Source organism: Mizuhopecten yessoensis, unplaced genomic scaffold (assembly GCF_002113885.1).
Source record: "Mizuhopecten yessoensis strain PY_sf001 unplaced genomic scaffold, ASM211388v2 scaffold3311, whole genome shotgun sequence".
Classification (NCBI taxonomy): Eukaryota; Metazoa; Mollusca; class Bivalvia; order Pectinida; family Pectinidae; genus Mizuhopecten; species Mizuhopecten yessoensis.
Genome location: NW_018404981.1, coordinates 368,679 through 385,459, shown reverse-complemented (window position 1 = coordinate 385,459; position 16,781 = coordinate 368,679). Strand labels below are relative to the sequence as shown.

The 16,781-nt window shown below is 35.9% G+C and overlaps 1 protein-coding gene across 1 annotated transcript in view; it reads left to right on the top strand.

The window, feature by feature from the left end:
- LOC110447331 (rab GDP dissociation inhibitor alpha-like) overlaps window positions 1-15,603 on the top strand; it is a 21,738-nt gene extending 6,135 nt beyond the window's left edge. The window contains exons 4-10 of the mRNA XM_021492947.1: window positions 2,332-2,542; window positions 4,158-4,289; window positions 7,436-7,604; window positions 7,847-7,949; window positions 11,613-11,772; window positions 11,973-12,027; window positions 12,638-15,603. Coding sequence (XP_021348622.1) covers window positions 2,332-2,542; window positions 4,158-4,289; window positions 7,436-7,604; window positions 7,847-7,949; window positions 11,613-11,772; window positions 11,973-12,027; window positions 12,638-12,790 — 983 coding nt within the window. The 3' untranslated portion in view covers window positions 12,791-15,603. The remainder of the gene's footprint in view (window positions 1-2,331; window positions 2,543-4,157; window positions 4,290-7,435; window positions 7,605-7,846; window positions 7,950-11,612; window positions 11,773-11,972; window positions 12,028-12,637) is intronic.
- The last annotated feature ends 1,178 nt before the right edge of the window (window positions 15,604-16,781 follow it).

Below are 16,781 nucleotides of genomic sequence, written 5' to 3'. Positions count from 1 at the left end.
GGGCATAGGGGTGGGGCTCTGTTTGAAGTTTGTTCTTGCTATATCTTAATTACTGGATGGATCTTTCTGAAATTTCATATGTACTTACAGCATCTACCATGGAGTGCTATATTTTTACTTCAGGCCAAAAAAAAAGGTGTCTGTCTAGGGTTCCCGACTGACCCTAGCTTTTTACCACGACCCAAAATTTTTTGATGAAAAAAAAATTTGTTTTTTAAAAACCCGCTGATTTTCGAATTTTAGAAGGTTCCTTGCCTTTCAAAATGGCTTCCAGCTCCGTGTTGGCGCTAAATGTCATCATATTGAGCACAATTTGCCTCCAAATGAATCTTGTTTATGTAATAGTAGGGTCATAATCACATGACCAAAAATATACAAACAAAAAAAAATAAAAAAATCTGTCCTACCTACCCTAGTTTTTTTGCCAATGCAACCCTAAACAGACTATATTTTTTTTTGGCCTCATACCAATTATTTTAAACAATTTTCAGGTGAGCAATACAGGCCCTCTGGGCCTCTTGTTCTTTGATGTGATTTCAGACTCGGTATCAGCAACATCTGACAACACATGCTTAATCTGGATCAGTTTATATGAAAGTAAATCAAAATTGCATGGAAACTACATGGTACAGCCTTATTAAGACCACATCCATTTATAAGGACATATGTATTATATTAATTCCAATTTACGGTAAACCTTCGGTCAGTTCGAACAAAATTAAATAAATATTGATGAACCTGTTCGGATTATACAAAATTATGCTTCAGAAAATAAGCGTGAGTTCGAACTATCGGCAAAAATTTCGGCAAAGTGCAAATCAAGTCACAAACATATACCCGACATATTTTCTTCACCGGAGTATACCTCTATATATCCAATGTAAGGTGATACGTAACAACGACGGCCTGGCATAGAACAATGGCACATTTATAAATGGGTAAAATGATAGTATATTATTTAATTCAATGTTAATTGATCATTAAACTTTCTTCATTTCGTGATTATTATGATCGTTATTGCGAAGCAGAGGCCCTTGTGTAGGCCCCGAAACAGTACACGTTTCATTTGTGACACAAAAGTTGAGACTACCTAGCTTGTATCAGAGACCTAAATATTGAGTCTCTGCGTGGTTAGGTTTTATTTGAATCAGAGACTATTGTATATATTATTGGTAATGAATGGTCCGTTTAATAAATTGAAAACATAGTCTACATAACCTGTTGTGTTTACAAAGCGTTACTGTACAGTAAATATAGGTCTATATGTTAGTAAAATTAGGTCAGAACATCAACATGTCTGCTTTAAATTATAAGTGATATAGTCCTAATACCTACCAAACTTATTTGACACCTTCAAAATTACCCATCGCTAATTGGGACACCTGTGGATATGTTTGGACTTTGACATGAATGCTAATCACGTCACGCACCATGGCTGGGCGGCCGATTCCTACCGCGACATCGGGTCCTGCCCTACCTGGTGTGAGGCACACGTTTACAGGTAATACCTTGATTGGCAATAATTAAGGGATGTCTGGTCGCAATAAAATAATCAAAATGCTTAGTTAACACTGTATTTGACAACACACGGGTGATTTTTTAGCGTACAGCCATACAGCGTGACATCAGTTCGTACGGATCGCATGTTATTTATACATTAATATTGTCGGGGCCTAAGTTGAAATTGGCTGTCTCGTGCACGATGTATTTTCCAAACAATGTAATAAAAAATGAATCAACGCTAAAATCTGTGACATATATTTATGATTTGTCTGTCTCAGCTGTACTGCAATGCTCACACATACAACCCATTACCCTAAACGTGTCTGTTGATCAAAGTATTGGCATTTTTCCGGGGCCGATCGCAGCGAGATTTCAATGGAGTTTGCCGAAAAAAAATCTTACTTTACGTTTTCATTTGACAAGTTCGGACTATCCGAAATAAGGTCAATAAGAGTTTGAACTATCACAGGCTAGAAAATTATTGTTTTTATTGAAAAAAATATGTGTTCGAACTATCTGCCGATTCGAACTGACCGGAGGTTTACCGTAGTCCTGATAAAATAAAGCTTAAATTTTTTCTGATTATTGGATAATGGGAATTTGGAATCAATTAATTTAATATTTTAGCTTGGATTAAAATTGAATACTTAATCAATTAGTTGATTTAATAATTGTCCCATCATCAGTAATAATGCTGTACCTGGTACTAATTTCTGGTATAGACCAAGACATGGGTTGTTCTGTGTTTGTATAGACACATCACCAGATTGTTCAGTATTCAATTCAAAAGGATTGTTGATGATTGTTTGTTTTTTTTCTTTTTTCTAGCATTAATGGGATTGTTTGAAAAGCGACGTTTCAAGAAGTTGCTTTCTTATTGCCAGAGTTTGGATCTAGACAACCCTGCTGCTAAAAACAAAGACGATAAAAAAATAGACCCAGACAATTTGGATGCCACACAGTTGTATACAGAATTTGGCGTTGATAAAAACACGCAGGATTTTACTGGGCACGCCATTGCACTGTTCCTCAATGATGAGTAAGTCATTTTACCAAACCGCCATACTTTGAGATCTGAGTTAGTTTTTTAGCCCACCATCATCAGATAGTGGGCTTTTCAAATCGCCCTGCGTTTGTGGTTCGTCGTCCGTCTGTCATTACGTCCGTCCCTCATTCTGTCCATCTTTAAACAATTCTTGTTAGCGCTATTTATCAGAAAGGACTGGAGGGATCTTTCTCAAATTCAACATGAAGGTTCCCCATATGGTACCTAGTTATATGCATATCGTTTTTTGGGACTGATCACAAAACCAAGATGGCCTACAGACGGCCATCTTTTATTTGAGTTAATGTTTGTTAGCGTTATTTCACAGAAAGGACTGCAGGGATCTTTCTCATATCCCATATGAAGATACCCCATGGTCCCTAGTTATGCATAACAAATTTTGGGACTGATAGGAAAATCAAGATGGCAAAGAGGCGCCATTTTGAATTTCTAGAGTTAAAGTTTGATAGTGCTTTTTCTCAGAAATTACTGGAAGAATCTTTCTCAAATTTGATATATAGTTCTACTTGTTCCTTAGTTGTGCATGTTTTTATTTTGAGAGTGATAACAAAAACAAGGTGGCTGCAGAAAGAACTTATAATTAGCAGATCTTTTTCATATTGTAATGATTGGGGTTATTTCTTTAACATTAAATACTGTACTAGTTAATATGTGAAAAGACAAACTCACTTTGAAGGTTGTCTTTTATACAGAGCAGTATGAGTTACCTCAAGGCACATTTACTGTTTCCATGTCTCGATCAAGCAGATAAGAGAAATGAAGAGAAAAGTTTGAACTGACAAAGAACTAATAAAGATGATACAATGGTGGGCGCCAAGATCCCTCTGGGATCTCTTGTATACTAGCTATAGTAGTAACATTAGTGAACTTGGATATTTTCTTTAATTTGTCTAAATATGTTGTAATTCTTTTTACGATTAACATGTGTACATAGACCACGCAGACAAGGTGTTACATGGCTAGTTTTTATACCCGTACTATCAACCTGTGACACAGGCTGTGTAAATGGACCACCCTTCAAAGAGCATGTTTACTGGCAAAAAATGTAATTATCAAAGTGATAAAAGCCAGACTGACACTTCATTGCATTGACACCCCCCCCCCCCCCCCCCCTACAACAAAGTTATGGTTATACTGGAATCACAACATCCATCCGTCTGTAAACACAAGTGTGTCAGGAGCAATAAAGCTTAACTTCTTAACAATTTTTTATGAAACTTGGCAAATGATCAGCATCTTTGGTGGTTGTGGAGTTGCAATATATGTTGGATAACTATTTCTTTATGTCCTTTGTTGGGTTTGCCCTTCTCTGATTTCCATCTATAAATTGCGGTATTTAGTTAGCCTGTGCTAACAATTATGGTTTCAACTGAAAATGCATCCATTTAATAGATTGAAAAAGAAACACGATGAATCTTATAAAAAGCAGTAGTATATGTTTCATAATGTATTAATTTTGAAAATGATTACAATATTTCATGTTTCATTTCTAACACCTACATGTATGTAAAATAAACAGCTTTAGCAAAATTTGCATCACATTTTCAACCACTAATTACCTCACACCTGTTATTATTTCAATTCTTAGTTATCTGCACAAAAATTGCAAGGAGCTAATAAGGCGCATTCAGCTGTATTCCGGGTCTCTAGCCAGGTATGGCAAATCCCCTTACCTGTACCCACTGTATGGACTTGGAGAACTTCCGCAGGGATTTGCAAGGTAAGGAAAAAATATGATAAAAGAAAAATAAACAAAATGGTTTCTTGTTCTTGCCTTGAAGTTTATTTTAAGTGCTTCATAATAAGCAGTCTTGTGAAGAGGTGAAAGGCTAAATAGACAGTGCTAGAGAATCTAAGGGGTGTATTTATTTCTATGATGATGGTTACCTGTGGGCACAGGGTTCGAATTTAAGCTCGCATTCTCGCGAAAAGCGAGTACAAATTGCAAACTGCGAGTAGAGATTTCAGACACCACCTTTTTTTTGCGAGTGAAAACTTTGGGCTGAATAATCCTCATTTCTAATGGTCGGTCTTTACAAATTCTTTCTTTGACAACTCGCGGTCATTTAAGCGCATTCTTGTCATTCGCCGAACGAATGATTCAGCTTTTGTCATTAACGGAAGTTTACAATCGATACATGTCCTGTGGGCATGTCCGTTAGGAAGTACCTGCACAAATAATGATGACGTTTACCGCATGCATGATGTTTTTCGGTAATCTATTTTTAGTTACTATTTATAGTGCAAATACGATAGGCTTGACTAGTCACGTGGTTGTATTAGGGTTTCCCAAGGTTAAATTTCAAAGCTCGCTGCACCGGCAAAATAAGAAATGGACAAGTTGCTGATGTTGCCCTTAGAGAGTATGACCCAAAACCTGCTGTGACAAGATGGTGGTTGTCAGGACAAAAACAGAAAAGCCCAAATACTCTACCATATGGAGCAAGAAACTAAGATGCAGTTTCTATGCTATATCTTAGAATAGACTGAGCAGGCCAGCATCCTTTCACAGCAAGGTTTGCGTCATGTATACATCCCAATGACCATAATTTAAAATGTCAGTTAATACTGTGTTGTTTTAGAATTTAATTCTAAGTTAACATGTCTGATAAAGTTGGAAAAATGCAAATTGCCAGTTGTTTTCTCATTTAGCAAGTTAGAAAAAATACCACTTGCAAAAAAATGCAAGTAGAAAATTTGGTTAAATTCGAACCCTGGGGCATTGTTCTGAGATGGTCTAAGGTCTCTATGATGATGGTTACTTGTGGGCATTGTTCTGAGATTGTCTAAGGTCTCTATGATGATGGTTACTTATGGGCATTGTTCTGAGATGGTCTAAGGTCTCTATGATAATGGTTACTTGTGGGCATTGTTCTGAGATGGTATAAGGTCTCTATGATGATGGTTACTTGTGGGAATTGTTCTGAGATGGTCTAAGGTCTCTATGATGATGGTTACTTGTCGGCATTGTTCTGAGATGGTCTAAGGTCTCGATGATGATTACTTGTGGGCATGGTTCTGAGATGGTCTAAGGTCTCTATGATGATGGTTGCTTGTGGACATTGTTCTGAGATGGTCTAAGGTCTCTATGATAATGGTTACTTGTGGGCATTGTTCTGAGATGGTATAAGGTCTCTATGATGATGGTTACTTGTGGGCATTTTTCTGAGATGGTCTAAGGTCTCTATGATGATATAGTTACTTGTGGGCATTGTTCTGAGATGGTCTTAGGTCTCTATGATGATGGTTACTTGTGGGCATTGTTCTGAGATGGTCTAAGGTATCTATGATGATGGTTACTTGTGGGCGTTTTTCTGAGATGGTCTAAGGTCTCTATGATGATATAGTTACTTGTGGGCATTGTTCTGAGATGGTATTAGGTCTCTATGATGATGGTTACTTGTGGGCATAGTTCTGAGATGGTCTAAGGTCTCTATGATGATATAGTTACTTGTGGGCATTGTTTTGAGATTGTCTAAGGTCTCTATGATGATGGTTACTTGTGGTCATTGTTCTGAGATGCTCTAAGGTCTCTATGATGATGGTTACTTGTGGTCATTGTTCTGAGATGCTCTAAGGTCTCTATGATGATGGTTACTTGTGGTCATTGTTCTGAGATGGTCTAGGTATCTATGATGATGATTACTTGTGGGCATTGTTGTGAGATGGTCTAAGGTCTCTATGATGATGGTTGCTTGTGGACATTGTTCTGAGATGGTCTAAGGTCTCTATGATGATAGTTACTTGTGGGCATTGTTCTGAGATGGTCTAAGGTCTCGATGATGATTACTTGTGGGCATTGTTCTGAGATGGTCTAAGGTCTCTATGATGATGGTTACTTGAGGGCATTGTTCTGAGATGGTCTAGGTATCTATGATGATGATTACTTGTGGGCATTGTTCTGAGATGGTCTAAGGTATCTATGATGATGGTTACTTGTGGGCATTGTACAGTCTCTTTTACATTTGGTTACATTGGGTATTATTCTCAATTCTCTGGCAGTTGGTTACTTTTGGGCATTGTTCTTGAATCGTGTTAGATCTCTTTAATGATTGGTTACGTTTGGGCAATATTCTTAGTTTGTGTAAGGGTTTTAGCTCACCTGGTCCTAAGGACCACTTTGAGGTGAGTTTATACCATACTGTGGTCTCTGCCTATCATCTTATATATATATTTTTATTAGTATCGAATTGTGTCGACTGTATTTTTACACTCGTCTGGTAAAAAGTGTATGTGATGTCATCTGTTTGGAATATATGTGTACTTGTTATGTGCTCTGTGGTATCTTCTATTCCGTCTTTGCGTATTGCAGAGTTATTTTCTCTTGTGAGCAGGTATTGATTGTTACGTCATTGGTTTGTGAGAGTAACGTCGTCAATTTTTGAGAAAACGAGGTCATTTTCTCACACAAACAAATGACCTAACAATCAATACCTGCTCACAAGAGAAGATAACTCTGCAATACGCAAAGACGGAATAGTAACTTCTTTCTACTTATATGCAGCTTATAGCGACATTACCAATAGCACTCAGTAAAGAGAAATAGAAAACACTAAAACTTGTCCATGTGTTGGATAACTTAGCAACCAGTGACATGGCTTACATTTGCTCCTTGTACCACACTCCAGAAATGGTTTAACTTCACTATAAAACTGTTACATTTCAATATTTGCATTCCTCTCTGTAGAAGATGGTTTGAGAAGGATTCTATGTCTATTGACATGTGACACATGTATACTGTCTCTACGGTATTGTTATATTGTAAAGTGTTTTATATCATTACACAAGTGACATAATTACCATGAACATGGCGATGTTATCTCTGTTATCTGTTACGGTAAATTATATCTTCTGCTCTTGTTTCAGATTGAGTGCCATTTATGGCGGAACTTACATGCTCGGAAAAACAGTGGACGAACTGGTGATGGAGGATGGGAAGGTAGTGGGTGTCAAGAGTGGCGGCGAGGTGGCTAAAACCAAGATGGTCATCTGTGATCCCTCGTATGTACCACACAAAGTCAAGAAAACCGGAAGGGTGAGGAGGCTGTTAGTCACTTGTATAATTTGTGAGATAATTATTTTCCTGTTATATCACTTAGGAAATCTATTTTAATTTCACTTAGACTTTGTTTTGTAAGCCTTCACACTTTGTTATGGAAGCAAAATCGGACTGACTGATCTTGTTAGTCAGGACTTGTCGTTTCTGGAACTATAAAATTAAGTTTTCTTAGACATTATAATTATAAATCAGGTTTTTTTTCACATTGCTTGATTCAGGTGGTGAGAGCTATTTGTATTCTGAAAGGAAAAGTGGAGGGAGTCAATAACAGTGAATCTCTCCAGATCATCATTCCACAGAACCAGGTTGACAGAAAAAATGGTTAGTGACAAGATGCATGGGAGCTATATAGTCTGACAAGGACCATCAAACTGCCTTACATACAGATCATTAAAACTTGAGTATTTTGTTCATCCCTTGTCGTTATTTTCATTTTTTTTTTTATATAAATTATAAGTTTTAAGCAGGTCTATATGATACATCAGTTATATTTGGAAACAAGATATTTTTTCGAATACAACTCTCAGGAATACAGATCAAAGCTGGTCTTTATAAAGTACATCATTGCCTAGGTTTATGTTTTATACGGTATCAAGTGTGATGTCACTAACAGATATCTGATGTACATCATTGCCCAGGGTTATCTTCTATACAGTGTTAAGTTTGGTGTTACAGTTACAGATATCTGATGTACATCATTGTCCAGGATTATGTTTAATACAGTATATTTATATTAAAGTACCATGTAACTGTTACAGATATCTGATGTATATTATTGTCCAGGGTTATGTTTAATACAGTATATTTAAGTACCATGTAACTGTTACAGATATCTGATGTACATCGTTGCCCAGGGTTATGTTTAATACAGCATATTTAAGTACCATGTAACTGTTACAGATATCTGATGTATATTATTGTCCAGGGTTATGTTTAATACAGTATATTTAAGTACCATGTATCTGTTACAGATATCTGATGTATATTATTGCCCAGGGTTATGTTTAATACAGTATTAAGTTTGGTGTTACTGTTACAGACATCTGATGTATATTATTGTCCAGGGTTATGTTTAATACCGTATTAAGTTTGGTGTTACTGTTACAGATATCTGACGTACATTGTTGCCCAGGGTTATGTTTAATACAGTATTAAGTTTGGAGTTACTGTTACAGATATCTGATGTACATCGTTGCCTAGGGTTATATTTAATACCGTATTAAGTTTGGGGTTACTGTTACAGATATCTGATGTATATTGTTGCCCAGGGTTATGTTTGATACAGTATTAAGTTTGGTGTTACTTTTACAGATATCTGATGTACATCGTTGTCCAGGGGTATGTTTAATACAGTATTAAGTTTGGTGGTATTGTTACAGATATCTGATGTACATTGTTGCCCAGGGTTATGTTTGATACAGTATTAAGTTTGGTGTTACAGATATCTGACGTACATTATTGCCCAGGGTTATGTTTAACACAGTATTAAGTTTGGTGTTACTGTTAAAGATATCTGACGTACATCGTTGTCCAGGGTTATGTTTAATACCGTATAAAGTTTGGTGTTACTGTTACAGACATCTGATGTATATTATTGCCCGGGGTTATGTTTAATACCGTATTAAGTTTTGTGTTACTGTTACAGATATCTGACGTATATTATTGCCCAGGGTTATGTTTAATTCAGTATTAAGTTTGGTGTTACTGCTACAGACATCTGATGTATATTATTGCCCGGGGTTATGTTTAATACCGTATTAAGTTTGGGGTTACTGTTACAGATATCTGATGTCCATCGTTGCCTAGGGTTATGTTTAATACCGTATTATATATAGGGAAATAACACTTTTGGGTATATTTTGACAACTTTCCGCAGGAAATTATTTTTACTTGGTGAGAATTATCCTTGGAGATAGATGGTTTCAAATTGTAAAATTGAGATTCCTACCCCGACCCCTGGGGCCAGGGCGGGGCCCCAAAAGGAAAATTATCCAATATTTCAAAAATCTTCTTCTCCGGACTCAGAGGTACTACAGTGATTTTCTTTACGTGGAAAGAAAGATCATCAGGGGCTTTATTTAAATTGAGAATATCAGGACCCCGAGCTATCCGTGCTCCCTTGGGAAGGGGTTAACGTTTAATATAGTTTATATAGGGAAATAACACTTTTGGGTATATTTTGACAACTTTCTGTAGGAAATTATTTTTACTTGGTGAGAATTATCCTTGGAGGTAGATAGTTTCAAATTGTAAAATTGAGATTCCTACCCCGGCCCCTGGGGCCAGGGCGGGGCCCCAAAGGGAAAATTATCCAATATTTCAAAAATCTTCTTCTCCAGACTCAGAGGTACTACAGTGATTTTCTTTACGTGGAAAGAAAGATCATCAGGGGCTTTATTTAAATTGAGAATATAAGGACCCCGAGCTATCCGTTCTCCCTTGGGAAGGGGTTAACGTTTAATATAGTTTATATAGGGAAATAACACTGTTGGGTATATTTTGACAACTTTCCGCAGGAAATTATTTTTACTTGGTGAGAATTATCCTTGGAGGTAGATAGTTTCAAATTGTAAAATTGAGATTCCTACCCCAACCCCTGGGGCCAGAGCGGGGCCCCAAAGGGAAAATTAATCAATATTTCAAAAATTTTCTTCTACAGACTCAGAGGTACTACAGTGATTTTCTCTACGTGGAAAGAAAGATCATCAGGGGCTTTACTTAAATTGTAAATTTCAGGACCCCCGAGCTATCCGTTCTCCCTTGGGGAGGGGGTAAAGTTTACTATAGTTTATATAGGGAAATAACACTGTTGGGTATATTTTGACAACTTTCTGTAGGAAATTATTTTTACTTGGTGAGAATTATCCTTGGAGGTAGATGGTTTCAAATTGTAAAATTGAGATTCCTACCCCAACCCCTGGGGCCAGAGCGGGGCCCCAAAGGGAAAATTATCCAATATTTCAAAAATCTTCTTCTCCAGACTCAGAGGTACTACAGTGATTTTCTCTACGTGGAAAGAAAGATCATCAGGGGCTTTACTTAAGTTGTAAATTTCAGGACCCCCGAGCTATCCGTTCTCCCTTGGGGAGGGGGTAAAGTTTACTATAGTTTATATAGGGAAATAACACTTTTGGGTATATTTTGACAACTTTCCGTAGGAAATTATTTTTACTTGGTGAGAATTATCCTTGGAGGTAGATAGTTTCAAATTGTAAAATTGAGATTCCTACCCCGGCCCCTGGGGCCAGGGCGGGGCCCCAAAAGGAAAATTATCCAATATTTCAAAAATCTTCTTCTCCGGACTCAGAGGTACTACAGTGATTTTCTCTATTGTCCAGGGTTATGTTTAATACAGTATTGAGTTTGGTGTTACTGTTAAAGATCTCTGATATACATCGTTGACCAGGGTTATGTTTAATACAGTATATCTTAGTACCACGTTACTTTTACAGATATCTGATGTATATTATTGCCCAGGGGTATGTTTAATACAGTATTAAGTTTGGTGTTACAGATATCTGACGTACATTATTGCCCAGGGTTATGTTTAATTCAGTATTAAGTTTGGTGTTACAGATATCTGACGTACATTATTGCCCAGGGTTATGTTTAACACAGTATTAAGTTTGGTGTTACTGTTACAGATATCTGATGTACATCGTTGCCTAGGGTTATGTTTAATACCGTATTAAGTTTGGTGTTACTGTTACAGATATCTGATGTACATCGTTGCCCAGGGTTATGTTTAATACAGTATTAAGTTTGCTGTTACTATTACAGATATTTGATGTACATCGTTGCCCAGGGTTATGTTTAATACAGTATTAAGTTTGCTGTTACTATTACAGATATTTAATGTACATCGTTGCCTAGGGTTATGTATAATACCGTATTAAGTTTGGGGTTACTGTTACAGATATCTGAAGTACATCATTCTCCAGGATTATGTTTAATACAGTATTAAGTTTGGTGTTACTGTTACAGATATTTACATCTGTGTGCTCTCCAATCAACAATGTGTGACGGCCAAGGGTTTTTACCTTGGGATCGTCAGTACCACGGTGGAGACCAGTGATCCAGAGGGAGAGTTACAAATCGGCATTGACATTCTCAACGGCAAGGACAAAAGCAATATTGCAGAAAAGTATGTATGGTACAGCCTGATCATCACCCCATAGCATCTAAGAAATAAGCTAATTTGTTTGGACTGTTTGCATTTATTCATTCACCTGGCTGAATGTATTTACATGTGATGACATGAAAGTATAATTGCTATTTTACATTGATACCATTATCTTGAATAATGAATGACTTGAAAATGACCTGCTATGTTGTATATTTCAGATTTATTGCTGTAGCTGATATGCTAGAACCGGTTGATGATGGAACAGCAGATAACGTAAGTTGTGGAATCCTTCAACAGATACTGCAGAAAGTCGAGCACTGTTTTGCTTTTACTGTTGTCGATACAGATCTTACAATAAGTTCTTCGGGGTTCATAAGAAAGTCTGGAGTCTGGAGGAATCTTACCAAAATTCTGTACTGATCTTACCAAAAGTCTTCTTTAAGGAGTGCTATTGCGCATCATTGAACATATTTGTTGAAAAATGTGTTCAAATGTCAATCCTTAGATATTTTCATGTTTGTCATGGGTAATGTGGAATTTGCATGGAAGAAGCTAAGATGAAACTGCGGCCCAAAAGTCTAGCACTTATACTTTTGTAGAAATAGACCTTAACGCAAAAACTTAGCTTTAACAATGCATTTAAAAGTGGGAGTGATACATGGGGAATATACTATATATTAAGAGGTCATCTTTAAATTTTGGGATTCAAGATGGCTGCTATGAATTCTGATTTGCTGAGACATTAAATACTTCATTGGTCGATAGAGGGTATTAGTGTAACAGTAGGCTTACAGTTCTAGTTTTAATAAATTCAACATGATCCTTATATATATGTTCCACCATGAAGTATATTCTTTCAAATGTTTTAACTTATTTTTTTCAGATATTCGTATCAACATCTTATGATTCTACTTCACATTTCCAAACAACTTGCGAAGATGTCGTTGACATTTACAGAAGAGCAACTGGTAAAGAAATAGACCTCACAAATATGCCTCACATGAATAACCAAGAGGAGGAGCAAAGCGCACAGTAATTTAATCCCCAGAGACTCTTAGTGCTGTGGAAGATGCTGTCCGATATCAATATCTTGAACATCGCTGTTTCTATCATAACATGTGACGGTTTCTGAGATGGTTGTTTGATAAACATGCTGCAGGATTTTTTTCCTCTAATTTCTTTTTCAGATCGAGGTAGGAATACGATTTTAGTCTGAAATGATTTGTAGTCCTCGGAAATGGTTGATTCTGTGATCACTGAAAAGTGGAAAGTAGAGCAAAGTTGAATACGACTACGTATTTTGAGCAGGAAGTAAGTTGGGTGATGAGGTATGGACGCTGTTATAATTACCACAACTATGACACTTATCTTCTTGTGTATATTTTTTTTTTTTGCAGGAGATAAAATCATGGAAGTAGGGAAAGACACTTCTACAAGTCAATGTCTTAATTGTCATTTGTTATGCATTCAGTAATGAAATATACTTGTGCAACATCGGCCTGAATCATTCATTGGTATTAAGCATTACAATGTTTTCCCTTGGTATATGTGGTGCATGTTTGATTAAATTGTGTAGTTTTTCTCCAATAATGATAATTCAAATTGACAGTCACAAAGAGCTGCTTCCTGTTTAATAGCTCCTTAAAGTGATTTTACCACTGATCCAATTCTCGTTGCCGTATAAACAAAATCAACAATACAATCAACAGAACAAGACTAATATATAAATTGATCATCAACTGGTAAATTCTGTTATGTACTGTTAGCAGTCATTGTACAATTTATCACTCATCTTTATGGGGATGCTGTGTTTGAATTTTAATTTATTTCACATATTTTCACAAGTAATATTATACTGTATTGATTTCTGTTATCGTTTCTTTGTCGGTTACTGATAATATATAGACTATCATGAAATCTGTGAAATGCTCAAACCATTTTGTTGGAACCCACATGCAACTGATAAGATGAAAAACGTTGGGAACCTAGCTACATGCATTTGATTCTAAAGAAGAAACTAAGAAAAACTAACTTTGTTCTGAAACACTGGTAATATTTGTAGAGCCCACTTTTGTCTCATGACAGTACACTCTTTCTACCGGTTAGATAACTCTGAAAGCAGTAACATTTTAAGTTTGATTTGTCCCATTTTATTTGACCAAAATTTAAGTGACAGTTGTGTATATGTGTATATAATATATAGAATATACTTGTGTATTATTGATGTATGTAGACGTTGCTATGTTTCCGCGACCAGGTCCACATTTCTCGATAAATATTCAATGGTAAGATTTGATTAGAGTTTTTCTAAAATTTCTTTAAACAGCATGTTCACATTCAGGAAATATATTAGAATATTGGAAGTTATTTTATGAATTAAGATTTTTTTTTTTTAAACTCGACACTTCGCCAAGACATCTCATTTCAGAATTAAATGTGAATGTTAAAACTGGAATTTTGATATTTAAATGTATATGGAATATCTTTTGTGTTTTTCAGATTCTTGTAAATTTAATAAAAACAAAATGCTGAAAAATAACTTTGAGAAAATCTATCTATTATTTATTATCGAGAAATTAATTTCAGGTCGTGGACATCTAGCCTAGTATTGCGCACGTCATCGTTAATGTATGTTTCCATGGTTTTTGTTGGGTGTGAGACGGTATGGAAGAGTTTAGAAAGAGCTTAATAAGGTGACACTGCAATACTGGGGCACTATTTTATTAACGCTATTTCTTGTCATACCCACAGCTAAATAACTGGCAGGTGACAGTAAAACATCTTCAAGAGTTCACTGTTACCTTAGTTCTTTTCTGCGATATAACATGGTAAATTTTAATCAAGAAAATGTTATTCTAAAGAGTTTTCCAAATTTAGCTGTCATTTTATTTGACAAAATAGATCATAAATCCAGGTATTTGTTTGTATTTATACCATATATAATCTTGATATGAAATTTTAAATATCAAGAAACGAAATCATTCAAGTAACAATGCATCTGTGTATATATTAATAAAGTGCTTACCAGGTATTGAAGATTTGAAAATGAATTTTAACATTAAATTGTTATTATCAAGGGATATGCTTTTTGTACCAAACAAAACACATTTTCTAACAGAATTGACGTACCAGGGTAAACTTTTCCTTGAATGGTTAGTGAATAATTGAACAAGCTTTTTTAAATGGTGTATGGTTTATTTGATGATCCCATAGAGATCAGGATTCTATAATTGACTGTGTAAAAAGAGCCTATATGCTATAATATGGGGTAACAAGGAATTGTACATCTCTCTTTATCCTTTACGTTTATATAGAAGACAAGTAGGGTACTGGCTGGCCAATACTTTTATCTGCAATAGCAAGCACCATGTGTAACAAGAACCTCGGAATTTCCTCTACAATATTTTCTAGCTTCAATAAAACACAATGCCTTTATGCCAATGCATTTTGTGAATTGAATGTGAATGCGCTTTCCAGACTTGATTAGTTGCTTTCTAACAGAATTTTCAAGACCATTTTTCATACTTAAAACTGCTTTGTGAATCTGTTGAATCAAGAAAAATATCTTTTCAATCAGAAATTTCTAGTGATCTTATTGTGACAATTAGACGTTGTAATGTTCTCTTAGTCTGAATGCTGGTAAAATGAGAGAGAGAGTCTGTGAAGGTATTGGGTGCCAGAGTTTTTTTTTCTTTTCTTGCCTATTGTCTGATATTTTGGGGAGTATATGTACCACGCTTTCATTATAATATATAGATGTATTCCTGTGAAGCCAATTTAAGATATGTCACCCTCTTGTCCGATACCATGCTTACATACTTCATAAGTAAATAAAGGTACAGAACAAGAGAAAAGACTCCTTGTTATTGGATTAAGTAGAACACATTTATTATTTCAATAAATAACATTAAGATTTGCGTTCCATTACTACGCTGCTACATGTAAATAAAATCTTTTCAAAGTAATTTAAAATTAAAAAAATCAAACTTAAGTTATTTTACAACAGTCGCGAAACAGGTTCTATCAACTTATATTAATCATTCTTGTTGGCCCCATAAGGGGTCTTAATGTGGGAGAAACTGGAGTACCCACAGAAAACTGATCGGGCAGGTAACCCCATTTCTTTTATGTCCAATCGGGGAATCGAACCTTGGCCGTCGGGGTGATAGGTGAGTGGCCTATCCACTGCACCACTCAACCAACCTTTTTGTTCCATGACTGGTTATTTCGTCTTTATGTTCCCAGATAAGATGGTAACGACACAAATGTACAAGGGAGATAACTCCTTACACAAATGTACAAGGGAGATAACTCCTTACACAAATTACAGATGTGCAGTGTAGCCATCTGTAATTTATTGTTGCCATCAGTTCACTTTTCTCAGAGTTATGTTCTTTTTCATGTTGGTCAGTCTATCTGTCCCACATTCTTGCGACACATTTTCTTTTTTAGTCACAAACAAAATTTGTAGATATTATAGACAAACAAGAGGCCCATGGGCTTTAACGGTCACCTGAGTCCTACAGTATTTATTTTTGTTGTTGAAATATGTACCAATTTGAGTACAAAATAGTTAAGTATAACGTTAACTTAAGTTTGTCAGGACCATGAGCTGATCATACCTAGACCGAGTTTCAGTTAAATCCTTATGGAAATTCCATAGCTTTTGCCCTTCATTGTCACTGTTAAATTTTGACCCCAGCCAGACTCAAAGTTGTCATTTTACCTATAAATGTATATTAGAAAAAGATTTGCACTACTGGTCTATATTTCTGAAAATGTTGCATTAAGTTTTAAACATATTTAACCATTGTGACTTTGAAAGTAAGTCAAAGTCATGATCACTTGTATGAGGAAACCTTATACGCCTGTAGCATGCTCCATCTCGGGTAACTATATACACTACTAGCCAAATCGATGGATGGACAACGGACAGTGCACCATACCAAAGAGCTCATAGGCACTTTAAGCCAGGTAAGCCAAGTTATTCTCAATATATTGATTAAAAAGAACAAAAAACATCAATG